Below are 22008 nucleotides of genomic sequence, written 5' to 3'. Positions count from 1 at the left end.
GTTCGTTATCTTATGATCACGAAATTTCACCGCCGTGGCTGCAATTTAAATGTAATAAAGTAGTGACAGAGCTTGCTTATTTTTAATGGAACGTGTCCAAAATCATTTGTCTAGCAAAAAAAACGGGGAGATGTCCCTAATTTAATAAATACAATATTCCTCCTCTATAACGCGGTTATAAAAATGGACATGACGGTGAAGGGGACAGGGGTGGTGGTAGTGGTACTGCTACTTTCCTTACTAGGTGAAGCTCAGCCTGTCATTCCACCGCATCTTCAATCGGTTTATGAACATAAAAAGCCTGAGGTCCTCAGTTATTGTTAATAGTAATACTTTCCTAAAACTAAAAGCGTGGACAGTGGATACTCTCGTTCTCTGATTATTTTCATCGGTGGTTCAAAAGACAGTAAACTAAAATATATGTTTTAGACTAACTGCAAATAGTAAAGAAGAGTAAGAGTGGAGATAAGAGTCTCGGTATCACGTGACTGCAGTAGCGGTAAGATAAGGTCCAGCTTCTCAGAGATGTGGTCTCTGTGTTGTGTGTTAACTGCGAGGTTAACCAGTCCCATCACACCCATCCTGGAATATTCTTCGCTACAGTTTATAGTTTACAGTTTAAAATCCCCTTCAATAAAAAATCTATCCGTTTTATTTTTGTCGTTTCTTTTATTTATGTTCTAGCGTTAAGCTAATAAAAATTAACATTAATCACACGTAATTAAGACAGTGTAATTATTAAACGTGCCACACAAAACCAGATGAATTATTTACCTACGTAAAATAAGGTCTTCATCATCCGTCAGGTCCAAGAAAGGGTCTACAACATTTAGTTTCTGCAGGTGTTCATGGTTTACTGGGTTGTAGGCGAAGTTAGCTAGATTCGCAACGATTTCCTGCTTAGCATGTGCAACCTCACTGTCACAATACTCTGTCAAAAGGGCCTGAGATGATAGGGGTCACATTCTTCATTTTTAATTCTGAATTCGCTCATTTGCTACTGCTAACTACCCATGGCGCCCCAGTTACTCACTGCGTACTGCACTTTATAGATTTGGATTCTAGAGTACGTTATATTTTATCCCGGTAGTTGTACCACAATCCGCATTGGATATAGCACAATGTACAAGAAATGTAAGAATGTTACTGTAACATTCTTAGAATGTACTCCATCAAACTTGGTTATTAGAATTATAGCCCGAGATTATTTGTATAGCAAAAAAACGGGGAGATTTCCCTAATTTGATAAATACAATATCCCTCCTCTATAACGGGGTTATAAAAATGGACATGACGGTGAAGGGGACAGGGGTGGTGGTGGTGGTACTGCTACTTTCCTTACTAGGTGAAGCTCAGCCTGTCATTCCACCGCATCTTCAATCGGTTTATGAACAGAAAAAGCCGGAGGTTCTTAGTTAAGGCCACAGGGGGGGTCCGAGGCCGAAAAAACGTTTTTTGCCAGTTGGCAGACCACGTACCATCTGGCGCTTGCACACCACACTGAGCCCCACAGAGCGCCTAGTTTGTCGTAAAATTTAGGTTAACTATTGCCTTTTTAATCAGTTAACCTCACAAATAACCAGTTCTTAACATTTTGTTGCTCTCATCACAAGTTAAACTTATCAATGGGTATCAATTGGATATCCAATGTGAACAGAACTATTATATGTCCTTTATTTGTTGGAAAATTGAGGTTAACATATTTTCTCAGAATCAGTCTTTTGACTCTCCTGAACAATTTATTTACCACCTCAAAAACCTTCAAAAAAAAATCTCCTCCTAGAGCTTTTATCCTTTTCACCTCAAATTTGGAACTTATGTTCCTGACAAAAATTTGATAATTTGTTATGTAACGATTGTTGTAATTTTGCTCCTAACTCTTTTTATGAGGTTAACCATTTTAAATTTTGTAACCCGCACTCATGGTTAACCTCATATCTCAGCTTTGGAGCAAGATATCATAAATCGTTACATAACAAAAACTCAAAATACCTTGAAGAACATTGTTGCCAAGTTACAAGGTTCTAAGTCATAAACTGAAAAAGAAGATAGATTTTGAACACAATTTCATTTAAAGTTTTCATTTACAATAGAATTACAGGTAAACCTCAAAATTAGGCTATCCACTCCGATAATCGTTACCGATAATTATCTCCGATAATTCGTTAAAAAAGGATATCTGTTTATCTAGATAAAACATATTTTTATCGGTATAAAAATTCACTAGAAATTACCGAAAAAACTGCCACAATACCGTAAAATTTTAAAGAAATATTAGTGTTTTTTGCCTTCCCAAGTAATCCAAGAAACAGTCCCAAACGTTTTATAGTATGATAGAAGAGGTAGTTTACTTAAATGTGAGCTTAAGAGGTTTATTTACATTTGTATACCTATGGAACTGTAGAACTGTAGAACTGTAAAAGTCTAGAGAAAGTTATTAACATTGTTATCTTGAAGTTGAGGCTAGGGTGCTGGCGTTCTACCTTACTTGAACCATTCTGGAGACAGGAACGAGCATGTTACTGTTAACAAGAGTCAAAAATACCGGCAGGCGGCAGGGCACTCAATTAAATTCCGTAAGTGTTCTAGGCGTGAAACATTGTCTTCAGGAGAAGGAATCTGTTGCTCCAAGTTATCCACAGGATAAGGAAACGGTTCACTGAATCACTTTAAATGTTTTACTGTTTCGAGGAGAATTGGTATTTGTTGCACTACTGTTCTCAAGAGAAGGATACCGGTGGTCTACTGTTTTGAAGAGAACTGGTGCACTACTGTTCTCAGGAGAAGGAAACCGGTGGTCTAATGTTTTGAAGAGAACTGGTGCACTACTGTTCTCAGGAGAAGGAAACCGGTGGTCTACTGTTTTGAAGAGAACTGGTGCACTACTGTTCTCAGGAGAAGGAAACCGGTGGTCTAATGTTTTGAAGAGAACTGGTGCACTACTGTTCTCAGGAGAAGGAAACCGGTGATCTACTGTTTTGAAGAGAACTAGTGCGTTACTGTTCTCAGGAGAAGGAAACCGGTGGTCTACTGTTTTGAAGAGAACTAGTGCGTTACTGTTCTCAGGAGAAGGAAACCCTTGGTCTACTGTTTTGAAAAGAACTGGTGCACTACTGTTCTCAGGAGAAGGAAACCGGTGGTCTACTGTTTTGAAGAGAACTAGTGCGTTACTGTTCTCAGGAGAAGGAAACCGGTGGTCTAATGTTTTGAAGAGAACTAGTGCATTACTGTTCTCAGGAGAAGGATACCAGTGGTCTACTGTTTTGAAGAGAACTGTTGCACTACTGTTTTCAGGAGAAGGAAACCGGTGGTCTACTGTTTTGAAGAGAACTAGTGCGTTACTGTTCTCAGGAGAAGGAAACCGGTGGTCTACTGTTTTGAAGAGAACTAGTGCGTTACTGTTCTCAGGAGAAGGAAACCCTTGGTCTACTGTTTTGAAGAGAACTGGTACACTACTGTTTTTAGGAGAAGGAAACCGGTGATCTACTGTTTTGAAGAGAACTGGTACACTACTGTTCTTAGGAGAAGACAAACCGTTGGTCTACTGTTTTGAAGAGAACTGGTACACTATTGTTCCCCGGAGAAGAAAACTGATGCTCTAATATTTTCAAAAGAAAGGAAATTGTACTTTAGCAAGATTACTGGTAAACAGTAATAAAAGTCGACAATCAGTTTTTGTGAAATTTGGAAAACATTTTGGCTTTGGCCTTCAGCAGAAAAATTATCGGTTTTATCGGTTTTATCTAGATAAAACCTAAATTTTTATCTGTTTATCTAGATAAAAGATTTCATACCGATAATGGATAGCCTACTCAAAATTCAACGCGCGATATCTTCAAATAGGAAACTTTGTTTTCGGTAAGGACAAAAGCATTTGAAAATTTAGATCGAGCTCTACAACATATCTCAAAATCTCAAAATTGACCTCGGACCCCCCCCCCCCCCCTGTGGCCTTAATAGTAATACTTTCCTAAAACTAAAAGTAAAACTAAAAGCGTGGACAGTGGATACTAGGGCGGATTTCAATTTCATGAAACTCACGGACATGGACACGAGGGATCTTTTAAACTTCCTCGTGAGGAACTGAGTACTGTAGACAAATTAAACCCATTTATGACAAAAATCAAAACATTTTCGCTAAAAACAATCTGATTTGGAATTGAATTTTGGGACACCCGCAAAAGTTACAAATTGTGTTGGGTATTTAAACCTAATCCTCATTGATCACAAAACAGATTCTATGTGAGGTTACTTCTGCTTGTGTCTTTAAAACAAGATTAAAAATTTTCATTTTTCGATGCGACAATTAACTCGTAATTAATGTCGCAAAGAGTCAATTGTCACTTAATCTCAAACTTCAAGAAGAAATTTCTTTAGGACATTTAAGTTATTCAACGATATCACAGTATCTACATTTTAAGCGCCATCGCATTTCGCTTTATTGATAAAACTTAATAAAAGCACTATGATAATTGTAGCAATGTGAAAGTGACAGCATGCAGTTTCTTAAGGAAAACAAAAACAATTGATTATAACTTATTAAAAACAAAAACTAAAAACTTGTGCAATCATTTTCTCATCTTCAAAAAACCGTAAACTAAATTTAACGCTTAGCAGCTTGTCAGTTTGGAGAGTTTACAAACGTTGCGGCACAAAAGGAACAACACAATTAAAAATGAACCACACAAAATTAAGACATCGCTTTTGAATCTTTCCCACCTTCAACTTCAGAAAATGAACTTTAACCGCCTCAAAATCACATTTCGTGTGGAACAACGCAATTATAATAAACATTTGCCGTGTTTTAGGAATAAGAGTTTTACTGCTACAATATGATGCTATGTTGCTCGGTGAATCTGGAATTGGAGCTGCGCGGTTTTCCGTGTTGATTTAGAAAGGGTGCTTGGCAATGATATGCTGCTCCATTTGCTGCTGCATTGATCTCTCGTACGCAGCAGGACAAAACGGACACTTAACCAGACCGTGTCTGTCGAACCTGGAAATTTTCGTAGGTTTAAAATAACGTGGAATAATATATGGAAGATACTAAAAGCAAGCAGATTGGAAATTATAAAGAAACTTACTGAATGTGAGCGTTTGTGTAAATTATAAAGAAACTTACTGAATGTGAGCGTTTGTGTAAATTATAAAGAAACTTACTGAATGTGAGCGTTTGTGTAAATTATAAAGAAACTTACTGAATGTGAGCGTTTGTGTAAATTATAAAGAAACTTACTGAATGTGAGCGTTTGTGTAAATTATAAAGAAACTTACTGAATGTGAGCGTTTGTGTAAATTATAAAGAAACTTACTGAATGTGAGCGTTTGTGTAAATTATAAAGAAACTTACTGAATGTGAGCGTTTGTGTAAATTATAAAGAAACTTACTGAATGTGAGCGTTTGTGTAAATTATAAAGAAACTTACTGAATGTGAGCGTTTGTGTAAACTATAAAGAAACTTACTGAATGTGAGCGTTTGTGTAAATTATAAAGAAACTTACTGAATGTGAGCGTTTGTGTAAATTATAAAGAAACTTACTGAATGTGAGCGTTTGTGTAAATTATAAAGAAACTTACTGAATGTGAGCGTTTGTGTAAATTATAAAGAAACTTACTGAATGTGAGCGTTTGTGTAAATTATAAAGAAACTTACTGAATGTGAGCGTTTGTGTAAACTATAAAGAAACTTACTGAATGTGAGCGTTTGTGTAAATTATAAAGAAACTTACTGAATGTGAGCGTTTGTGTAAATTATAAAGAAACTTACTGAATGTGAGCGTTTGTGTAAATTATAAAGAAACTTACTGAATGTGAGCGTTTGTGTAAATTATAAAGAAACTTACTGAATGTGAGCGTTTGTGTAAATTATAAAGAAACTTACTGAATGTGAGCGTTTGTGTAAATTATAAAGAAACTTACTGAATGTGAGCGTTTGTGTAAATTATAAAGAAACTTACTGAATGTGAGCGTTTGTGTAAATTATAAAGAAACTTACTGAATGTGAGCGTTTGTGTAAATTATAAAGAAACTTACTGAATGTGAGCGTTTGTGTAAATTATAAAGAAACTTACTGAATGTGAGCGTTTGTGTAAATTATAAAGAAACTTACTGAATGTGAGCGTTTGTGTAAATTATAAAGAAACTTACTGAATGTGAGCGTTTGTGTAAATTATAAAGAAACTTACTGAATGTGAGCGTTTGTGTAAATTATAAAGAAACTTACTGAATGTGAGCGTTTGTGTAAATTATAAAGAAACTTACTGAATGTGAGCGTTTGTGTAAATTATAAAGAAACTTACTGAATGTGAGCGTTTGTGTAAATTATAAAGAAACTTACTGAATGTGAGCGTTTGTGTAAATTATAAAGAAACTTACTGAATGTGAGCGTTTGTGTAAATTATAAAGAAACTTACTGAATGTGAGCGTTTGTGTAAATTATAAAGAAACTTACTGAATGTGAGCGTTTTTGTAAATTATAAAGAAACTTACTGAATGTGAGCGTTTGTGTAAATTATAAAGAAACTTACTGAATGTGAGCGTTTGTGTAAATTATAAAGAAACTTACTGAATGTGAGCGTTTGTGTAAATTATAAAGAAACTTACTGAATGTGAGCGTTTGTGTAAATTATAAAGAAACTTACTGAATGTGAGCGTTTGTGTAAATTATAAAGAAACTTACTGAATGTGAGCGTTTGTGTAAATTATAAAGAAACTTACTGAATGTGAGCGTTTGTGTAAATTATAAAGAAACTTACTGAATGTGAGCGTTTGTGTAACCAGATAACTGGCTCTGAAGATGTGCTATAATCTGGTGGTAGCTCTCTGCTTCCTCCGCAAGCTTCTTGTCTAGCTGAGCTGAACAATCATGTTTTACAAAATACCATGTCACTGGGGTCAAAACAACAAGATACGATAACCTCAAGCCGGGATAGCAACAATGATTACCAAATGGTTGGACCACGTGACATAAACTAACCGATCCTGTGTTTGGTGTACCGTTCGTTCTCCCGCCTCTCCTGGCACTCTGCCCTCATTCCGTCAATGATCTCTCCTTTATCAGCTAACAACTCATTCTTTTGCTCCAGCTCCAAAGTTTTCTTCACTAGCTGTCCTCGAAGATCTTTTATTCCCTGCCATTTTTTATTATGTTTTCAGCGCGATAACTTGGCGATACAACTGGGAACCAATTTAATTGACATTTTGACACAATCAAAATTGAAAGCGGAACGTAAAAGAACGGAAAATGTCAATTTTTAATCTGTGTACCTCTCTGAAATTTATTTCAATTTCCTCAGCTCGTCTTCGCACTTCTTCCATTTGTTTGTCTCTAGTCTCCAACTCTGCTTTGAGACGATGTATATCTCCTGCAATCTCGGCGGAAACTACATTACCGACACTCTCGGTCATGGATATTTGTGCATCTATCAACTGAGACTGCGGATGGGAAATATTGGATTTGGCTCTCAGAAAAACAATTTTGGTCACATTTAAAGTTGTTCTTGTCTTGTTTCTCTCCTTTTGAATCATGCATGATGATTTGATTCGAAACTTTCAAGTACAGTATATTATATATATACAATACAGCAATAATGTAAAATAAAGAACTATTACAGGTTTAATACCCCAGATTCACTAATACCAAGTAAATCTAAAAACACACACCAACTACTCAATATCATTAGTGGTGATCCACTTAACATCTCTTTGCTAGATGCTTTCAAATCTTGTTAATTAACCCTTGTTGACCTTTAGACGACACTGCAATTTTCAAAAGGCTTATAATGAGTGCCATCTTTGGCAGTATCGAGATAGCCCGACCACTGTCCGCGGACCACTTTTTACAAAGCATTACATTTTAATTCATTAATGTTGGGTTTTAGGAAGTTAGCATGCAATGAAGGGAGATTCCCCCAATACCAATTGTTACCGGATAGAATGAGGGTATGATAATAGAATGAGGGTATAATAGAATAATTCATCCCAGCAGATACCTGTCTTACCTCGTACTGACTACTCAGATGTTCAAGATGAGCTATTCTAGCCCTCAAACTCAGCACAGTTCCCGTAGCAATCTCGCTGTCATTCAGACTGATTCTCACTGATTCTAATTCCTTGTTCTTCTCTTCTAATCGAACCACCTGTGATGCAAATGTAAAGATAACATAGTTGGTCGACTTCCGTTACTTGTAATTTATTTAGTCATTTCACAATGACAAATTCCATAAAGTTTACGTATGACGAGTTATAAACCTTTTCGTGAAGAGTTTTAGTCTCGTTTCTGACAATAGACAGCTCCGTGATATCAGATTCAAGCTGCCTTTGTTTCTTTTGACTGGAATACAACTGAAGATAGGTTTATTAAATTAAAGAAGGAGTGGTATTTGGTAATTTTCTTGAATATATGCAACTACGAGGAAAGTTAAAGAATGTGCGAGTTTTGTACTCTCTAACCTCAGCTTCACTTTCCTTGAGCTGTTTAATACAAGCGTTCAGCTCGTTTAACAGACGTTTCGCTTCATCTTTCTGTTTGTTTGCCTCGGACTGCAGAACTACAACATTTCCATCAGTCTCCCTCTTGTTGAGCACCAGCTTATTTATGACGTCATCCTTACTTTTAACGAGAACCTGAATATTATTTATTCATTTCCCATCCATCAAATTGATAGCAATTTCAACAATCGCAATGATACATTGAATCATTCAATAACCCATCAATTTTATCATTTGTACCTTAAGTTTATTAATTTCTTCTTCGCAGTTGTTCTTCAATGTTTCGATCTGTGATTTTTGTTTACTCATTTCATCCAATGCCGTCTCAAGGCCACATTTCTCAGTGTTTAGATTTTGGTACCTCGCCAAAAGCTGATCATCGGGATTCTGGCGGATAAAATATAGATTTGGATCATAGGTAGACATGCGAATCGCGATCACTCGAAAAAGAATGCAGTTAGCAGATAAATTTGTTGTGACACCCTAGAATACCTTTCTTCTTTGGATGATGTAAGGGATAAAATGGATTACCACATATTAGCGACGCTGCCGTTCTATACCCATTCTATGTCGCGTCACTGTTTTATCATCAGCTGCTTGGTGATCTAATGTCACATGAACAGATAGCTGTACATGCATGACATGACACACAGTGGAAAATATCTGGATTTTATTCTTGCATAAAAGCGATAATGCAATTATCGCGTGTTTATCGCCCAATATGCGATTATCGCGTGTTTATCGCCTAACATGCGATTATTGCGCACGATTATCGCCTAACATTGGCGATTATCGCTAAATGCACGATAATCGCCATTAAATAGTGATAATCGCTAAAATCTGCGATGATAATGCAATAGTGAAATGATGAGTTAATTTTGACATACTGTGAGTCATATACTGCATCAACATTCAACACTGCACTGAATCAAAATTATGGTTGAACAGCAATAAAAAATATTATATTTGATATATATATTAAACCTTGTGCCTGACGCCGCGCGCAGCGGATCCTGCATTTTCATTTTGAGTTTGACCCTGGCCTCACAATTACATTTTACAATCAAACTATAACCTTCAAAGGCGAAAGTAAACACAAGCATCAACATTTCATATTTCCAATTTCATTCCTCTTCCCCCTGTTTAACGGACGCAAACGCTATTTACGAATGACCCCTGGGCCCCTACGACAAACCCGAAACCATAAACATAAACTTCTATTCAATTTGTAATTCGAAAATTATCTCATAATTCCGTTATGGAAATAAATCTTATACATGAATAAGAATCTGAATCAATACATATTGTTCATTCTGTCTGCCGATGGCAATTATATCAATATTATATTCAAATAGTACACGGAGTTCATTACTGCATTTCAAGTTTGACACGCGCGGTGAGCCGCGCACTTTTGTTGGATTTGAACTATACGAAAATCAAATTATGAATCGAGCGCTACTAGGGCGCTCACTTAGCGCTTAGTTACCAGCCAACTTTACTTGTTATGATTTGTACCTCTTAGTGTGACCTGGATCAGAATATTTTCTTCGACTTCAGTTTTCAAAAGTGAGAGTGCTTGGATCGAATATAGATATATCTCTGTAAGAGTGTATAAGATGTTACAACTTACACACGTGCGGTAATCGGTATCATGTCACCAAGTTACTTGTCTATTGTCGTTACCAATGGCCACACTATTCACCTAATACCGTAATCTGCTTGACAGCTCGATCGAATTAAATGATTGCATTTGTTGTTATAAAGAACGAAATTAAGCACGTTCATATCGATTATCACATTAGTGAGAACATGAGTGGAAGCAGGACAGAAATGTTCGCAGGGTTAACTGTAACACGACAGTTAAGACCACTTGGTTCCGATGGCTTCCGCAGGAGATGTTGGTTGTAAGTTATTATACATCGAACTTGTTTGTTTCCTCTTACCTACATTTTTGCTGACTGTCATAGAAGCCAGAGTCCGCATGGCTGCTGAGAGGAAAAAAAAGGCCTCTCAAAAGAAGCTCACTGCGACTGAGATTTTCCGACAGCGTTGGGGAGGTTCAGTTTAACTATAAAACTTGTAAATACACTGAATTTATTATTAATTTTTGAAAAATTATGTGATGTTTGTTCCGTGATACTAACTTTTTTTTGTGACACTAATTCATTAACTCTATTTGTGATACTAATTTATTAACTAATTTTATGATACCAATTTTGTGACACTAATTTTGATAGACTGTGGGATACTGAAGGGAAAAGAAGCAGTTCTAACGAGCTCTTCTCAAACACAAGGATATATCTTGTGAACTTGGCTGGTATATATGAAACATTTGACACGGAGTTGTAGAGTGAGCTATGTGCCTCGCCAGGGCTAAAGTAGTAAATGACCTTGCTGTACGGCAAGTTAAACAAGGATCTGAAACTACTAGGTTCCGTACAGGCTCAACTCTACACCCGTGCCAATATGTTCATATGAAAGCCTCTTGATTTATACTAATAATTCTTTAATTCTTTTTGCTCGCTTTCTTTTCACCCTTCCCCCTCTCTCGATATTTCATCAATTATCACATCCCAACATTTGAAATGTTTTCAAGTAAAGTTTAGCCTCAAGAACTTAACCTTCACGGACATTATAGTAACAAAATGCTTTGCCCGTGTGTTCTCTGTCAACAAGAGAATGAATTGTCCGACCGTACGGTAAAGGAACATCTGCTCTCATTCGGTCACATGAAGAAAACACTGTTGGCTGATTTTATCAAACATACCGATCCGGGAGACAAACTTTTTCACCACGTGCTGAGGTAATTTACTAATAAGACACAGGCTGTCTGCATCTTTGACTATAAAACATCATCAGTCGTAACTTGAGTAGGATCAGAGTGGGTTGAGTGTAGCACTTTAAAAGGATATTTAAGAGCTGAACTTGTGAATATTAAACATCTGAAGGTGATCATCCGTGTAATCCTGCAGGTCGTTACTAGATAAGTGCTTTGAAGAGGGAGCAACCTTTGAGGTGAAGGGTTCACAGGGAAAACCCCTCCTCATCACCACTATCATTAAGCCGCACAAGGAAATAAAAACTCCTGCTGACAGTGTTAAAAGGAAGCACACTCATGTCTTCAAGGATATAGTAGAGAGCCAGGTATCCTGAATAACGTTATCGGTAATAAGTTAAACTGTATATCACTTCCGCAGTTTGCCATCATAGCCATACTGAAACTGAACGAATCCCTACAGGCAATTTAGTTCAATCAACATGAATATTTGCAGGCTGAGTCAAGCTGTTCAAAATCTAATGACTCTGATATCGAATCAGTGACCAAACGGATCCGAACTGCGGAGTTAACATCACTCTCTAAAGAGCAGCGGGAGTATGTACAGGCGTTGGCTGGCGTTGACTGTAAGAAACGAATTGATGCTCTTCATGTTGCTATGTTCAAAGCTGAATGTAAGTTGTTAAGAACGATACAAATTGTCATTATCATTACAACTTAGCGGGTGGAAAAGTTAATTCTTAGTGTGCAATAGATTTCATCGCAATAAATTAAATGCTGACTCAATTTTTAGCTAACACGGGGACAGCCAATGTACGAAACAACCTGCGGCCACTGCTAAAAAAATATGATATAAAAATGGAATCAGAGAAGGAAATCAAGTCAATGGAAGAATTATACACCGTGAGTGCTCAGTTGAACTCAAAACCAATTATATATCATTTTGGTGTCATGGCGTACTAGCATATAGCATAGCACAACCCAGATTTTGAAATATAGAATATATTGTACATCAAAAATTAACATCATTCATGTTTTAAGGTGAACTATATGAGTGCAATGGTTTCTCTTTCCCATAAAGCTGCAGCACATGATAAAAATGAAACTAAAAGTGGTGAGCTGTTAGCAAGACGTACCCCAGTAGCCTACTGTGATGGACAGGAACTGCTAACCAAAACACTTATAACCTTGAAGAATACCGGTATTTCAAATTTCTAGAGATTATAGAGCTGTTTACAAAAAATTAATTTGATTTAAATAGGTCAAGGTGGGCAGTTCTTTTAGCGGTTTTTATCACATAGTTCATTAACAGCCAGCTGAATTCTATATATTCCAGGCCAGTTAGATGTGGGAACTGACAAAACTATACATGTTAAGCTGTTTGTAGACGCAGACACGAGCTCCACTAAAGTGGCAGTCAATGTGCTAAACCAGCCTTCGTGTAACAGCTCGTATGCCCACCCAATGCTGGTGTACACCGAAGCTCCGGACCATCGCAGGAACATGGAGGTCATATTTAAGGTATTTCTTCATGAAATCTAGACTTCAACTTGAGCTTATTTGTATTAACAGCTTACACTTTAAAAACTGGACAGGCATGAGACAGATAACATTACAGGTGGTTAACCGGGACCTACCACAGCTCAAGAACTTTGTCTTCTGTGGAGCACATGTGAAGATGATTCTCTGTGCAGACACAAAGGCACTGTGGGCTATGCTGGGTATGGGCAGCAATGGGACGTTCCCCTGTCCACTGTGCGAGGTACATAAAGACCTGATGCAAGTACCCAGAAGCCAGAGAGCTCTCTGCAAGCCCCGAACTTTTGCGGGAATTATGCAGAACTTTGATGCTAATATGAGGTACTTATAAACTTATAATACCAGTCATTAACTCGCTGATTGCAGCTCCTTCATTTCACAAAGTACAAACATTTATCTCGATGTATATTGTATACCATGTATGTATTTCGATAGATGTATACCATTTCTGTAAACTGTTAGTATCGAGTTTTTCCACATCAGAATGACTCAGTGTAACCCGAGATCCCAAGCCCAGTTTATGAATGTTGCTTCACGACCCATCACAGACTGTTTCGGGGAGGATTCTGATTATCTCATAAACTGGGTCGCTGTTCCGTTCTTGCACATAGTAAGTGATCGAAGCTCACAGTTTTTTATTCGAACACCGCTCATGCTGTTCCTGATATGTGGCAAATAGAACTAGGTACTAGAATTATTTGACTGATTGTCATGACTCTTGATACTTCCTTTAGAACATCAAAGTCGGGACTTTTCTGTGGACAGAGTACGGTAAACTGTGCGAGGAGATAGACTTTGTACTCGCTTGCAATGTGGCAGACGGGTTTCTTCCCAACAGCTACAGCAGTACGACAGACTTTGGAGCCATGATTCTGCGCATCGAACAAGGTAATGTAGATTCATCGATGAATGTATCACTTCATTATTGAAAAATTGGAGGCTTTGCAAACTGATATATAATGAGTTGAAGAAAATAAGTGTGGCACTGTACATTTTAGGTAACCGTGTGGCCTCGAAGTGGCCACACGGTAAGAAACTCCGGCCCAACCGAACTCTTAAAATTGCAACATCATTTCAACACCACCTCCACCAGATACATCTCCTTGAAGACCACTTTTTGGAGCAGATACAGCTCTGGGGGATGTTTTCTGGATCTTTAAATGAGCAAGGTGGTGAGAGTACTCACTCCCTTTTTAAGAATCACGAACACATGACAAGTAAGAAATAACTTGGGCTTTTAGAATTAATTGAGTTTGAGATCAAATTTTGATTTCCACACGTTGAATAGTAGTGTGTAAGGGGTCGTTCATATATTACTTAACCATCGAAGGTGAGGGGGAGTACATAATATGTGGACGACCACCACTTTAATACAGAAATGTAAGCAACATAAATTTTCAGACCATGTTCGTAATGACGAAGACCGAGTTGTGAAAAAGTGCGAGCTAGCAACACGGAAATACCTGTTGAAAGTGAAATCCAAGCTGTGTGACTGAAATGGGTCAATCATGATGGATTTAGTGTTTGGGACAATCTGCTATATGCCTAAAATTGAAAGATTGTTAATTTGGTGATGCTTCACCCTCTGTTCATATTTTCTACTTGATCAATAATGATATTCGCCACATATTATGTAAAACGCCGCTTATGTTTTGCCATTAAAATTTTTTCGTTATAGTAGTGACTGCGACTGAAACCGCGCATCACGCAAGTTTTTGTCGCCGCGCGAGGGTGATTCAATTTTGTCCACTTCGCCATAATTCTCAGAGGATGTAATTTGACGAGTGCGGGACAATTTTGAGCGCAAGGAATCACTTGAATCGAAGATAACGATTGAGCTGACAATTTCTCCGGTAAAAATTAGACCTTAGATAACTGAATTGGGATGACATCGGAAATAACTCTGATGCGAGCAGGAATACACTATGTCATACTCATAGCAGTAATACTTAGACGTGAATATTAATATCCGATGGATCAAATTAGTGTATATGTTATCATTATTATATATATAAAGTGTGCCTCACTGGGGCACCCTTAAGTAACAGTTCCAGCTCGATAGGCCTCGTAACCGGGATGGATAGAGACAAACGAAATACATCATCTCGTCACAAGCAATCAGATCTAAGTTAAACGATAAGGCCAGGACATACTATGAGCATTGAATTAACTGTCAAAATGGTAACCTGAGCCCTAGAGGTGATCACATGCTATAAGCCTAACGGAAAAGTATTCTAAAAATATAAATCTAATCGTTAAGTTAAACACATTTGAAAGCGGCTGTCAGATAATATAAACGGTTCGGGATGATGGCTGTCGAGGTTCGGGCATGACGCGCCCGGCCGCACAATAAGCGGTGACTAGGGAAGTCACAACAAAAAGTCCCCTCTCAGTCTAATCTGAGCTCTCGATATTTTGGAAGAATTCTGGATTCTAGCTAGAAATAGGTAAATTAGTCAACGAACATGAGATGAATCATATATTAACTTAAAGATGAAAACCCGCTAATCAACGTTGACCAAAATTAAATTATGTGGGCTTACAATTGAATCATATAGAGTAACTATTTGATCATTTGACGTAGCCATTTTGTCAACGCAGCATTTTGTCAATTTGTCAACTCTAAATATTCGACTGCTGTTAATCTTTTAACTTTAATTATAAACTTATGTTACCACTGAAAATCTGAAATGGCTCCAGTAGATCTGTAGATGTGGCAGCTAGGTTCTCGTTATATACTGCGATAATCGCAAATTGAGGCGACAATCGCACGATAATCGCATAATGAGGCGATTATCGCACAAGGGGGGGCGATAATCGCAAAATGAGGCGATAACCGCGCGATAATCGCAAAATGAGGCGATAATCGCACAAGGAGTCGATTATCGCGCGATAATCGCGAGGGAGTGCGATTATCGCTGCAAAAATAAAATCTGCGAAATGGCCAACATTTTCCACTGTGGACAGATGAATCAAAATATTAGCTTAGCTTGCGCGAAGAAGTCTGTGATATATGTGAGCGCGCGTTACTAAAAGCTACCAAAACATCGTGACTTAGTGACTGGCCCATTACATGTATAAGATGGGAATAACAACTACCTCCGATTTTTGGAAGATTTCTTGCTGGAGATTAAGTACCACGTTTTCTGAATCACTCAGCTGTTGCCTGAAATAAAATTACAGAGATTCAGAAAGCAAGGAACCATTATTTTCAGATGGAAAGAGGTATAGAAAGCTTTTACTGCTATTTAATCGGCGAAACCCGAAGTAAATCGCCACCCGAAATCTAAAAACTAAAGAAAAAAAAAAGTCATCAACAACAGCTGTTGAGGTCAGTACCTATTTTGCTGGATAACCAGCTCATGCTTTGAGATTTGATCAGCATATTCTGCTATCTTTTCCTCCAGATTTGCGTTCAACGACCTCAAATTCTGACTTTTGATCTGCTCGGCCGTTAGTTTTCGTTCCAATTCCCGCAAATTCTCGAAATTCTCGTTCTCTACTGTCTCCTGTTGCTAGAAAATACTACCATTACTATTGTTTTGATATAATGTGATATCTACTTATTTTTCATTTACGGCAACTAAAAAGTAAAAAGGAAGTTCTTACGAATTCTACACAATACATACATAGTAAAGGTAAATGAATAATTTATTGTATCTTGTGTGTATTGCACCAAGTGTTATCTGTAAGTGACGCGAGTATGCATGTTATCACCACCATTAGTATTTTAACAATACTTATCTTATATGTAAATAGTTAGCAGTTTGCTCGGATCACTGTTCTGGAAAGATCTTATTAAAAAACCTGTAGTTTAGCTTCTACTTCAGCTTTGAGACTTGCTATTGTACTATCTTTTTCATCGAGTGTTTTCCTGAAAAATACACAATTATTCAATAACAATGTGATGACACACTTGAAATAAGCAAATACATATAATGTATAGCTACTGATAGCTTTTATTCAATTCGCTGAAAAGCAAATTTCGCTTATGATTTGATTTGATTTGATTTGAAACTTTTACAAAATAGCAAATATACAAATGTACAGCAAATCGAACAAACATATAAAATGGGCCGAAATGTATAAATGCTATAAAGCGTGGGTCAGTGAAACAAGTACAGAGGACAACTTTTAAAACACGAGGTTTATGGCCGCCCAAAGTCTCAATAACGTCACCTCCACCTAGTAATAAAATTATGAAATATGAAGTGTGAAACAAATTATGAAATATGAAGTGTGAAACAAATTATGAAATATGAAGTGTGAAACAAATTATGAAATATGAAGTGTGAAACAATCAAGAAATAGCTCGTATATAAATTATAAAATTGTCTCTCAAATACAGATAACGTCCGAAAACTATTAAGATACACAATACTCATTCAAATACTGATCAGTGTCCGAGAGACATGAGTTGCTTCATGGTGGTTTCTTATCACGGCTACAGACTTTCCCGTACCGGATATAGTGGTCGAGATGAGTCTGTTCAGCCCTTTTCTTCTTCAGGTCGGTAACCAGATGTTTCCTCGTTGCTCGTTCTTCGCTAGATCTATCTGGACAGATCCATACATTTTTGTGGGTCTCAACTAGCCTCAGTCTTCCTGTTTTCATCAGAATCTGTTGAACCGCTGTTGAGCTTGGGACAGTGATCTTTACTGGTCGGATAGTCGTACTACCTGGCATCTTCCTGCCGACTCTAGTCGCTTCGAAGTGAGGTTTCTCCCCAATCTCCTCCAGAACTGCGGTTACTAGCGCTGGAAGCTGTTCTCCCTCTTCTTCTTTCAACCCAAACACAATCAGGTTCTTGCTCCTGTCCTCCTCTGCAGCCACACTCTTCATCACCTTTTTCAGTATGTTACTGTCGCAGACCGTACCACTTTCACCTTTCTGTTGTACAGCTGCACTGTAGCTCTTAATCCCTGACTCCACCGTTGTTTGCACTGTCTTCTTAACCGATGTCTTAAACAACTCTAGTTCTTTGTCCTTCTGCACAAGCAGCTGGCCCTGCAGCCTGATCAACTTATCCTTGTCTTCTAACGCTTCCGTCTTCAAGAAATATATGATCTCCTCCATTTTAGCCATCTGGCATTCATGCCGTTGAACGAGGTCTATTGCTTCCACAAGCCGAAGTGCCAGATGCTTTTTATAGACAGTTGGAGCCATAAATATTTCTCTGTCCATATCTCCACCAATATCTCTGTCGTCTATTTTCAGTTCTTTTCCCAGCGCAATGAACCACTTAGTACAACTGTCCTTCAATTTTGTCTGTTCATCATACTCGAATCCTTGAATTTGGTCCAGAGATTGGGTCACCTTACGATCATCCTCCATAATGTACTTGTATAGGAATGTACAAGTACACACGCAAAGGCTAACTACGCGGTTGCAGCAAACTGAACTTATCGCAATTTACAAAAGATAACAGAGCTCGATAATTGCAACGTAAGCTACACTGACTACACACACTTATTCGATTCTGTTAAGTGTTAAGGTAACGTTTTACTTCTTCATTCAACAAAACAATTCAATTTTAAATTCACAATAACAAATCTTCAGTAAGGTTCCATTCAAAATATTTATAGATAACAATTTTTTTAAACCTAGAATCCTCAAGAGTTGATTCCAGACTTTGTATCTGAATTGAGAGCTGCTCCTTTTCTTTAATCAGAGACTCCTGAGCAGAGTCAATGTCTTGAAAAGTAGGACAGATGACGGGTGAGTTTAGAGAATCTTCTAGTTTAGAGTTTAGAGACTCTTCAGGGCGTAAACTTGGGGCACTCATCGATCTGGGAAATTCATATGATTATTCGTCTTTTTAACCAAATGAGCGTCGGGAGGATACAACCCTTGATAAGCATAGGAGGGGGGAGGGCTGCAGACTTGGGGCGTCTTAGTTTGCATAATCTTCATGGTTTTCCATGAGAAATGATTTTAACAGAAACTGGGCTGCCTCTATGATTTGGTAGAATATTGAAGGCATTTTGAGATTAGCAGAGGCAAGGTACTTACCACAAGCAATGCGATAGCCTAACTTAAGATATACTGCCCGGAAAGACCTACCATGAATGTAAAAGTTTGATGGGCTGTTGACATTGGATGAGATCACTATTTGAGCAAGACTGAGAATCAAGCTAATTTCAATAACAAAAAATCAGGAACGATAGCTTGCTGCTATGCATGGAGCATCTGCGTGATTATACACTAGTTTTTTAGTATAATATTGCTCTAAGAAACAGTATTTGTGTCACATCAAAAAAAGGATCATGGTGCGAGGAAACTCATCAGTCAACCCTAATTTCAATGCGACAATAATTAACGTTAATTGTAATTGAAAGATTTCAATTTTTTTTAAACGTATTTATTCTGGTTCTCATAATGAACTATTGAAATTTTGTTAATTCATTTTGTTGTTTTGAAAAATGCTATATTTGGCTGTCAAAATTTGAGAGCTGAATATTGCATTTTTCTTTTTAGTTCTGATGATATTTGACACTGAGTGTCAAATATCATCTTAAAACTAAAATCACCACGATAAGAAGTTATAAGTTACTCAAATACACTTCCAAAACTAACTGAAAATTCAACGACAAAAGTTAGAGTGTTTAGGATGTATGTAGTTGAAGTAACCACTTTAACTAAGTTTTTAGTAACGCTCAAGGTCAAATCTCTGATCCTTATAACTATTTACTGCTGTCATACTCTCTAGTTTAATAACTTATGGCATTTTTACTAACTTACGGCATGTTTAATAACTTACGGCATGTTTACGCTATGTTTACTAACTTACGGCATGTTTACGGCAAGTTTAATAACTTACGGCATGTTTACGGTATGTTTACTAACTTACGGGATGTTTACGGCACGTTTAATAACTTACGGCATATTTACGGTATGTTTAATAACTTACGGCATGTTTAATAACTTACGGCATGTCAATTGAAATCTGGTTGATGCTCGTCAGCATGTCATCCTCGATCAGGAATGTGTCTGGGTCGGTGAAGGAGATTCCAGGGTTCTTAAAGTGAAAAGGAGGACTGACTCCCAACACATCTCCAGTACGGGTCACGTAGCAGAACACGTGAGCCTCATCCTGGACAACAATTGGTTATATTTGGTATGTGATTATTGTGAGGTATGTGTGTTATATTTGTTATGGGAGGAACGTTTCATAACGTTTCTAACATTTAAATTAGAAAGAGTAGTTTTCAGAAAGTCATATCTTAATCGGTGGAATGTTCATGATTTGATCTGAAGTTAATAACATTGCTTGACAAGAGAAAAACAGAATGATGCAAACAGCCGTTTGAGCGGAGGGTTAGCCCGGCACGATAACTAAGCCAAAGTATTATTTGTTATAAATATAATTTTTTTCCGGTTGAGAAATAAATGGGAAAAGGGGGCATCATTTTTATCACGATGGTGATTAGCGATGTTTATTTTTATCGTAACTCAAGTTTTAGCTGTTTTTATTAAGCCGATGCCTATTTGACCAATAATTGGGTAATAAATGGGCATTATATTATATAAAGAATAAATGATACATGCAAAATAATCACCTTTGGCTTTGTAGGTAGGGTTCGAGAGTTGAATTTAACGACCATGACATTCTTTGCTTCCACAACCTCAGGAACAGCAACCCACTCGAAAGTAATGTAACTGTGCAAATACTTCCACCCAACTTCAAACAAGCCGATCCAGTCTCGTCTAGTCACATTGGTCGCAAACTCCTCTTCAATCTGAATATTACACTCAATACTTTGGCCTGGCACATAGAATTCTGGAATGTTCAAGAAATTTGTTGGAATGGGCAGGCCTGTCTTCTCCACTGAAATAAAGGTTCGTTACTAAGTGCAGTTTACAAGAGTTGCGAACAATGAAAAATAAACATTGTCATAACTTCCTAAAATATTTGCAAATTGCAATAAAATACTCACGATCTTCAGCGTCAAAATAAGCTGATGTTATTAACTCTATTTCGTTTGTGCTCTGGAATGTCTGTAAAATCTTCTCTGTTTCTTCAATACTTCCCATCTGAATAATAGTTGTTTTGAAAACTTTTTAAAGTTTAATATTAATCGAAAATAATAAGCTGAACAGCTTAGTTTTAATTTTTAATTGAACAATTAGTTTTAGTTCTATAATAACAAAAAATTCCACTAACCTTGTCTACGATAGCTTTGCAAATCACTGCTGCACTACCGTATGGTACATCGGTTTCTGAGCAAAGTTCACGAAGATGCTTCTCCTGCAGCAAATGGAACTTCTTCTCAAGGCATTGGTATTCTTTATCCTCCATAAATTCCTATTAGATATGACAGGGTTTAATTACCGATATATAATTTGAAATGGTATTCCCATGGCAAATCTTAGAAAAATCAACTTGTATATAGACTGTGCAATGTGCATGGCATGTTTACTTAAGTTATTGGCGAATTTCCAATGTATAAACAAAAGCTAATATACATAGATTATAAACAGTACAGAATGCTTGCCAGTATAATGTTATTAGGTGATTAAAAATTTATCAGTTATTTAGAATATATATTCGCATTTATCCACACTATATTTACATTACACGTACAACGTGATATCGTTATCAGTGCAGTGTGTACAACACCAACTACACCGATCAATTGCCAATCTGCGAAACATTTAATTATTATTATCACTTCGAGATGGCCAGGCCTACTCTCATGCTGTCTATATGTGATGATTAATTCTGAAAAACTAGGGACAACTGGGGAATGATCCCAGAACCTCGAGATTTCGCGTCTCTTGCTCTACTCTATGAGTGGTGATTTCGCTCTGAGAATCAGGGTCAGTAGCTCAATTGGTAGAGCAAGAGACGCGAAATCTCGAGGTTCTGGGATCATTCCCCAGTTGTCCCTAGTTTTTCAGAATTAATCATCACATATAGACTGCATGAGAGTAGGCCTGGCCATCTCGAAGTGATGATTAAAAATTATTAAAGGATTCAGAGAAGCACCCAACCTAAACAGTCAGTTAAGAAACAAAATAATCAAAGTTGAACATTTGAACATTTTTGATATACACGAGTAGAAAAATCAAAATGAAAACATTAAAATCAACAACGATTTATATACATCTGAGTTAAATAGTCTTATTATGAATGTGATCATCAAATTTCTTTCACAAGGGAACGTTCAAATAATACCTAAGCTGAACTTACCTTTTCCTC

At 37.2% G+C, this 22008-nt stretch overlaps 2 protein-coding genes and 1 long non-coding RNA gene across 3 annotated transcripts in view; 2 read left to right on the top strand and 1 right to left on the bottom strand.

Annotated features, from left to right (window-relative positions):
* Positions 1 to 4115: 4115 nt before the first annotated feature.
* Positions 4116 to 22008, bottom strand: part of LOC134816018 (calcium-binding and coiled-coil domain-containing protein 1-A-like) — a 58501-nt gene continuing 40608 nt past the window's right edge. The window contains exons 2-17 of the mRNA XM_063824676.1: positions 20971 to 21113; positions 20744 to 20840; positions 20366 to 20634; positions 19736 to 19899; positions 18410 to 18595; positions 16614 to 16680; positions 16146 to 16321; positions 15906 to 15972; positions 8732 to 8878; positions 8453 to 8626; positions 8252 to 8344; positions 8002 to 8139; positions 7268 to 7435; positions 6978 to 7131; positions 6757 to 6856; positions 4116 to 4996 (exon numbers count right to left, since the gene is read on the bottom strand). Of these exons, the coding sequence (XP_063680746.1) occupies positions 4891 to 4996; positions 6757 to 6856; positions 6978 to 7131; positions 7268 to 7435; positions 8002 to 8139; positions 8252 to 8344; positions 8453 to 8626; positions 8732 to 8878; positions 15906 to 15972; positions 16146 to 16321; positions 16614 to 16680; positions 18410 to 18595; positions 19736 to 19899; positions 20366 to 20634; positions 20744 to 20840; positions 20971 to 21105 (2241 nt within the window). The 5' untranslated portion in view covers positions 21106 to 21113 and the 3' untranslated portion in view covers positions 4116 to 4890. The remainder of the gene's footprint in view (positions 4997 to 6756; positions 6857 to 6977; positions 7132 to 7267; positions 7436 to 8001; positions 8140 to 8251; positions 8345 to 8452; positions 8627 to 8731; positions 8879 to 15905; positions 15973 to 16145; positions 16322 to 16613; positions 16681 to 18409; positions 18596 to 19735; positions 19900 to 20365; positions 20635 to 20743; positions 20841 to 20970; positions 21114 to 22008) is intronic.
* Positions 10912 to 13913, top strand: LOC134814667 (uncharacterized). The gene is made up of 11 exons (XM_063822834.1): positions 10912 to 11294; positions 11464 to 11635; positions 11764 to 11941; positions 12061 to 12170; positions 12309 to 12468; positions 12604 to 12788; positions 12886 to 13127; positions 13290 to 13416; positions 13541 to 13694; positions 13805 to 13834; positions 13900 to 13913. Exons 1-11 carry the CDS (start codon positions 11137 to 11139, stop codon positions 13911 to 13913), a joined length of 1530 nt encoding a protein of 509 aa, XP_063678904.1. The 5' UTR covers positions 10912 to 11136.
* On the top strand, positions 13967 to 14318 carry LOC134815684 (uncharacterized). Its single transcript, XR_010160273.1, has 2 exons — positions 13967 to 14023; positions 14208 to 14318. It is a non-coding gene; the product is annotated as an uncharacterized LOC134815684 (long non-coding RNA).

This window comes from Bolinopsis microptera, chromosome 5, assembly GCF_026151205.1.
Source record: "Bolinopsis microptera isolate Bmic1 chromosome 5, MBARI_Bmic_1.0, whole genome shotgun sequence".
NCBI lineage: Eukaryota > Metazoa > Ctenophora > Tentaculata > Lobata > Bolinopsidae > Bolinopsis > Bolinopsis microptera.
The sequence above is the reverse complement of the archived record's forward strand: the minus strand, read 5'-3'. Positions and strand labels throughout refer to the sequence as shown.

What these genes read in the sequence shown, in the direction of transcription:
- LOC134814667 (XM_063822834.1), top strand. Translation starts at nt 11,137, where the DNA reads ATGCTTTGCCCGTGTGTTCTCTGTCAACAAGAGAATGAATTGTCCGAC. An exon ending in CTTTTTCACCACGTGCTGAG is followed by an intron (nt 11,295 to 11,463) that starts GTAATTTACTAA and finishes GTAATCCTGCAG; the next exon opens with GTCGTTACTAGATAAGTGCT. An exon ending in TGCTATGTTCAAAGCTGAAT is followed by an intron (nt 11,942 to 12,060) that starts GTAAGTTGTTAA and finishes CTCAATTTTTAG; the next exon opens with CTAACACGGGGACAGCCAAT.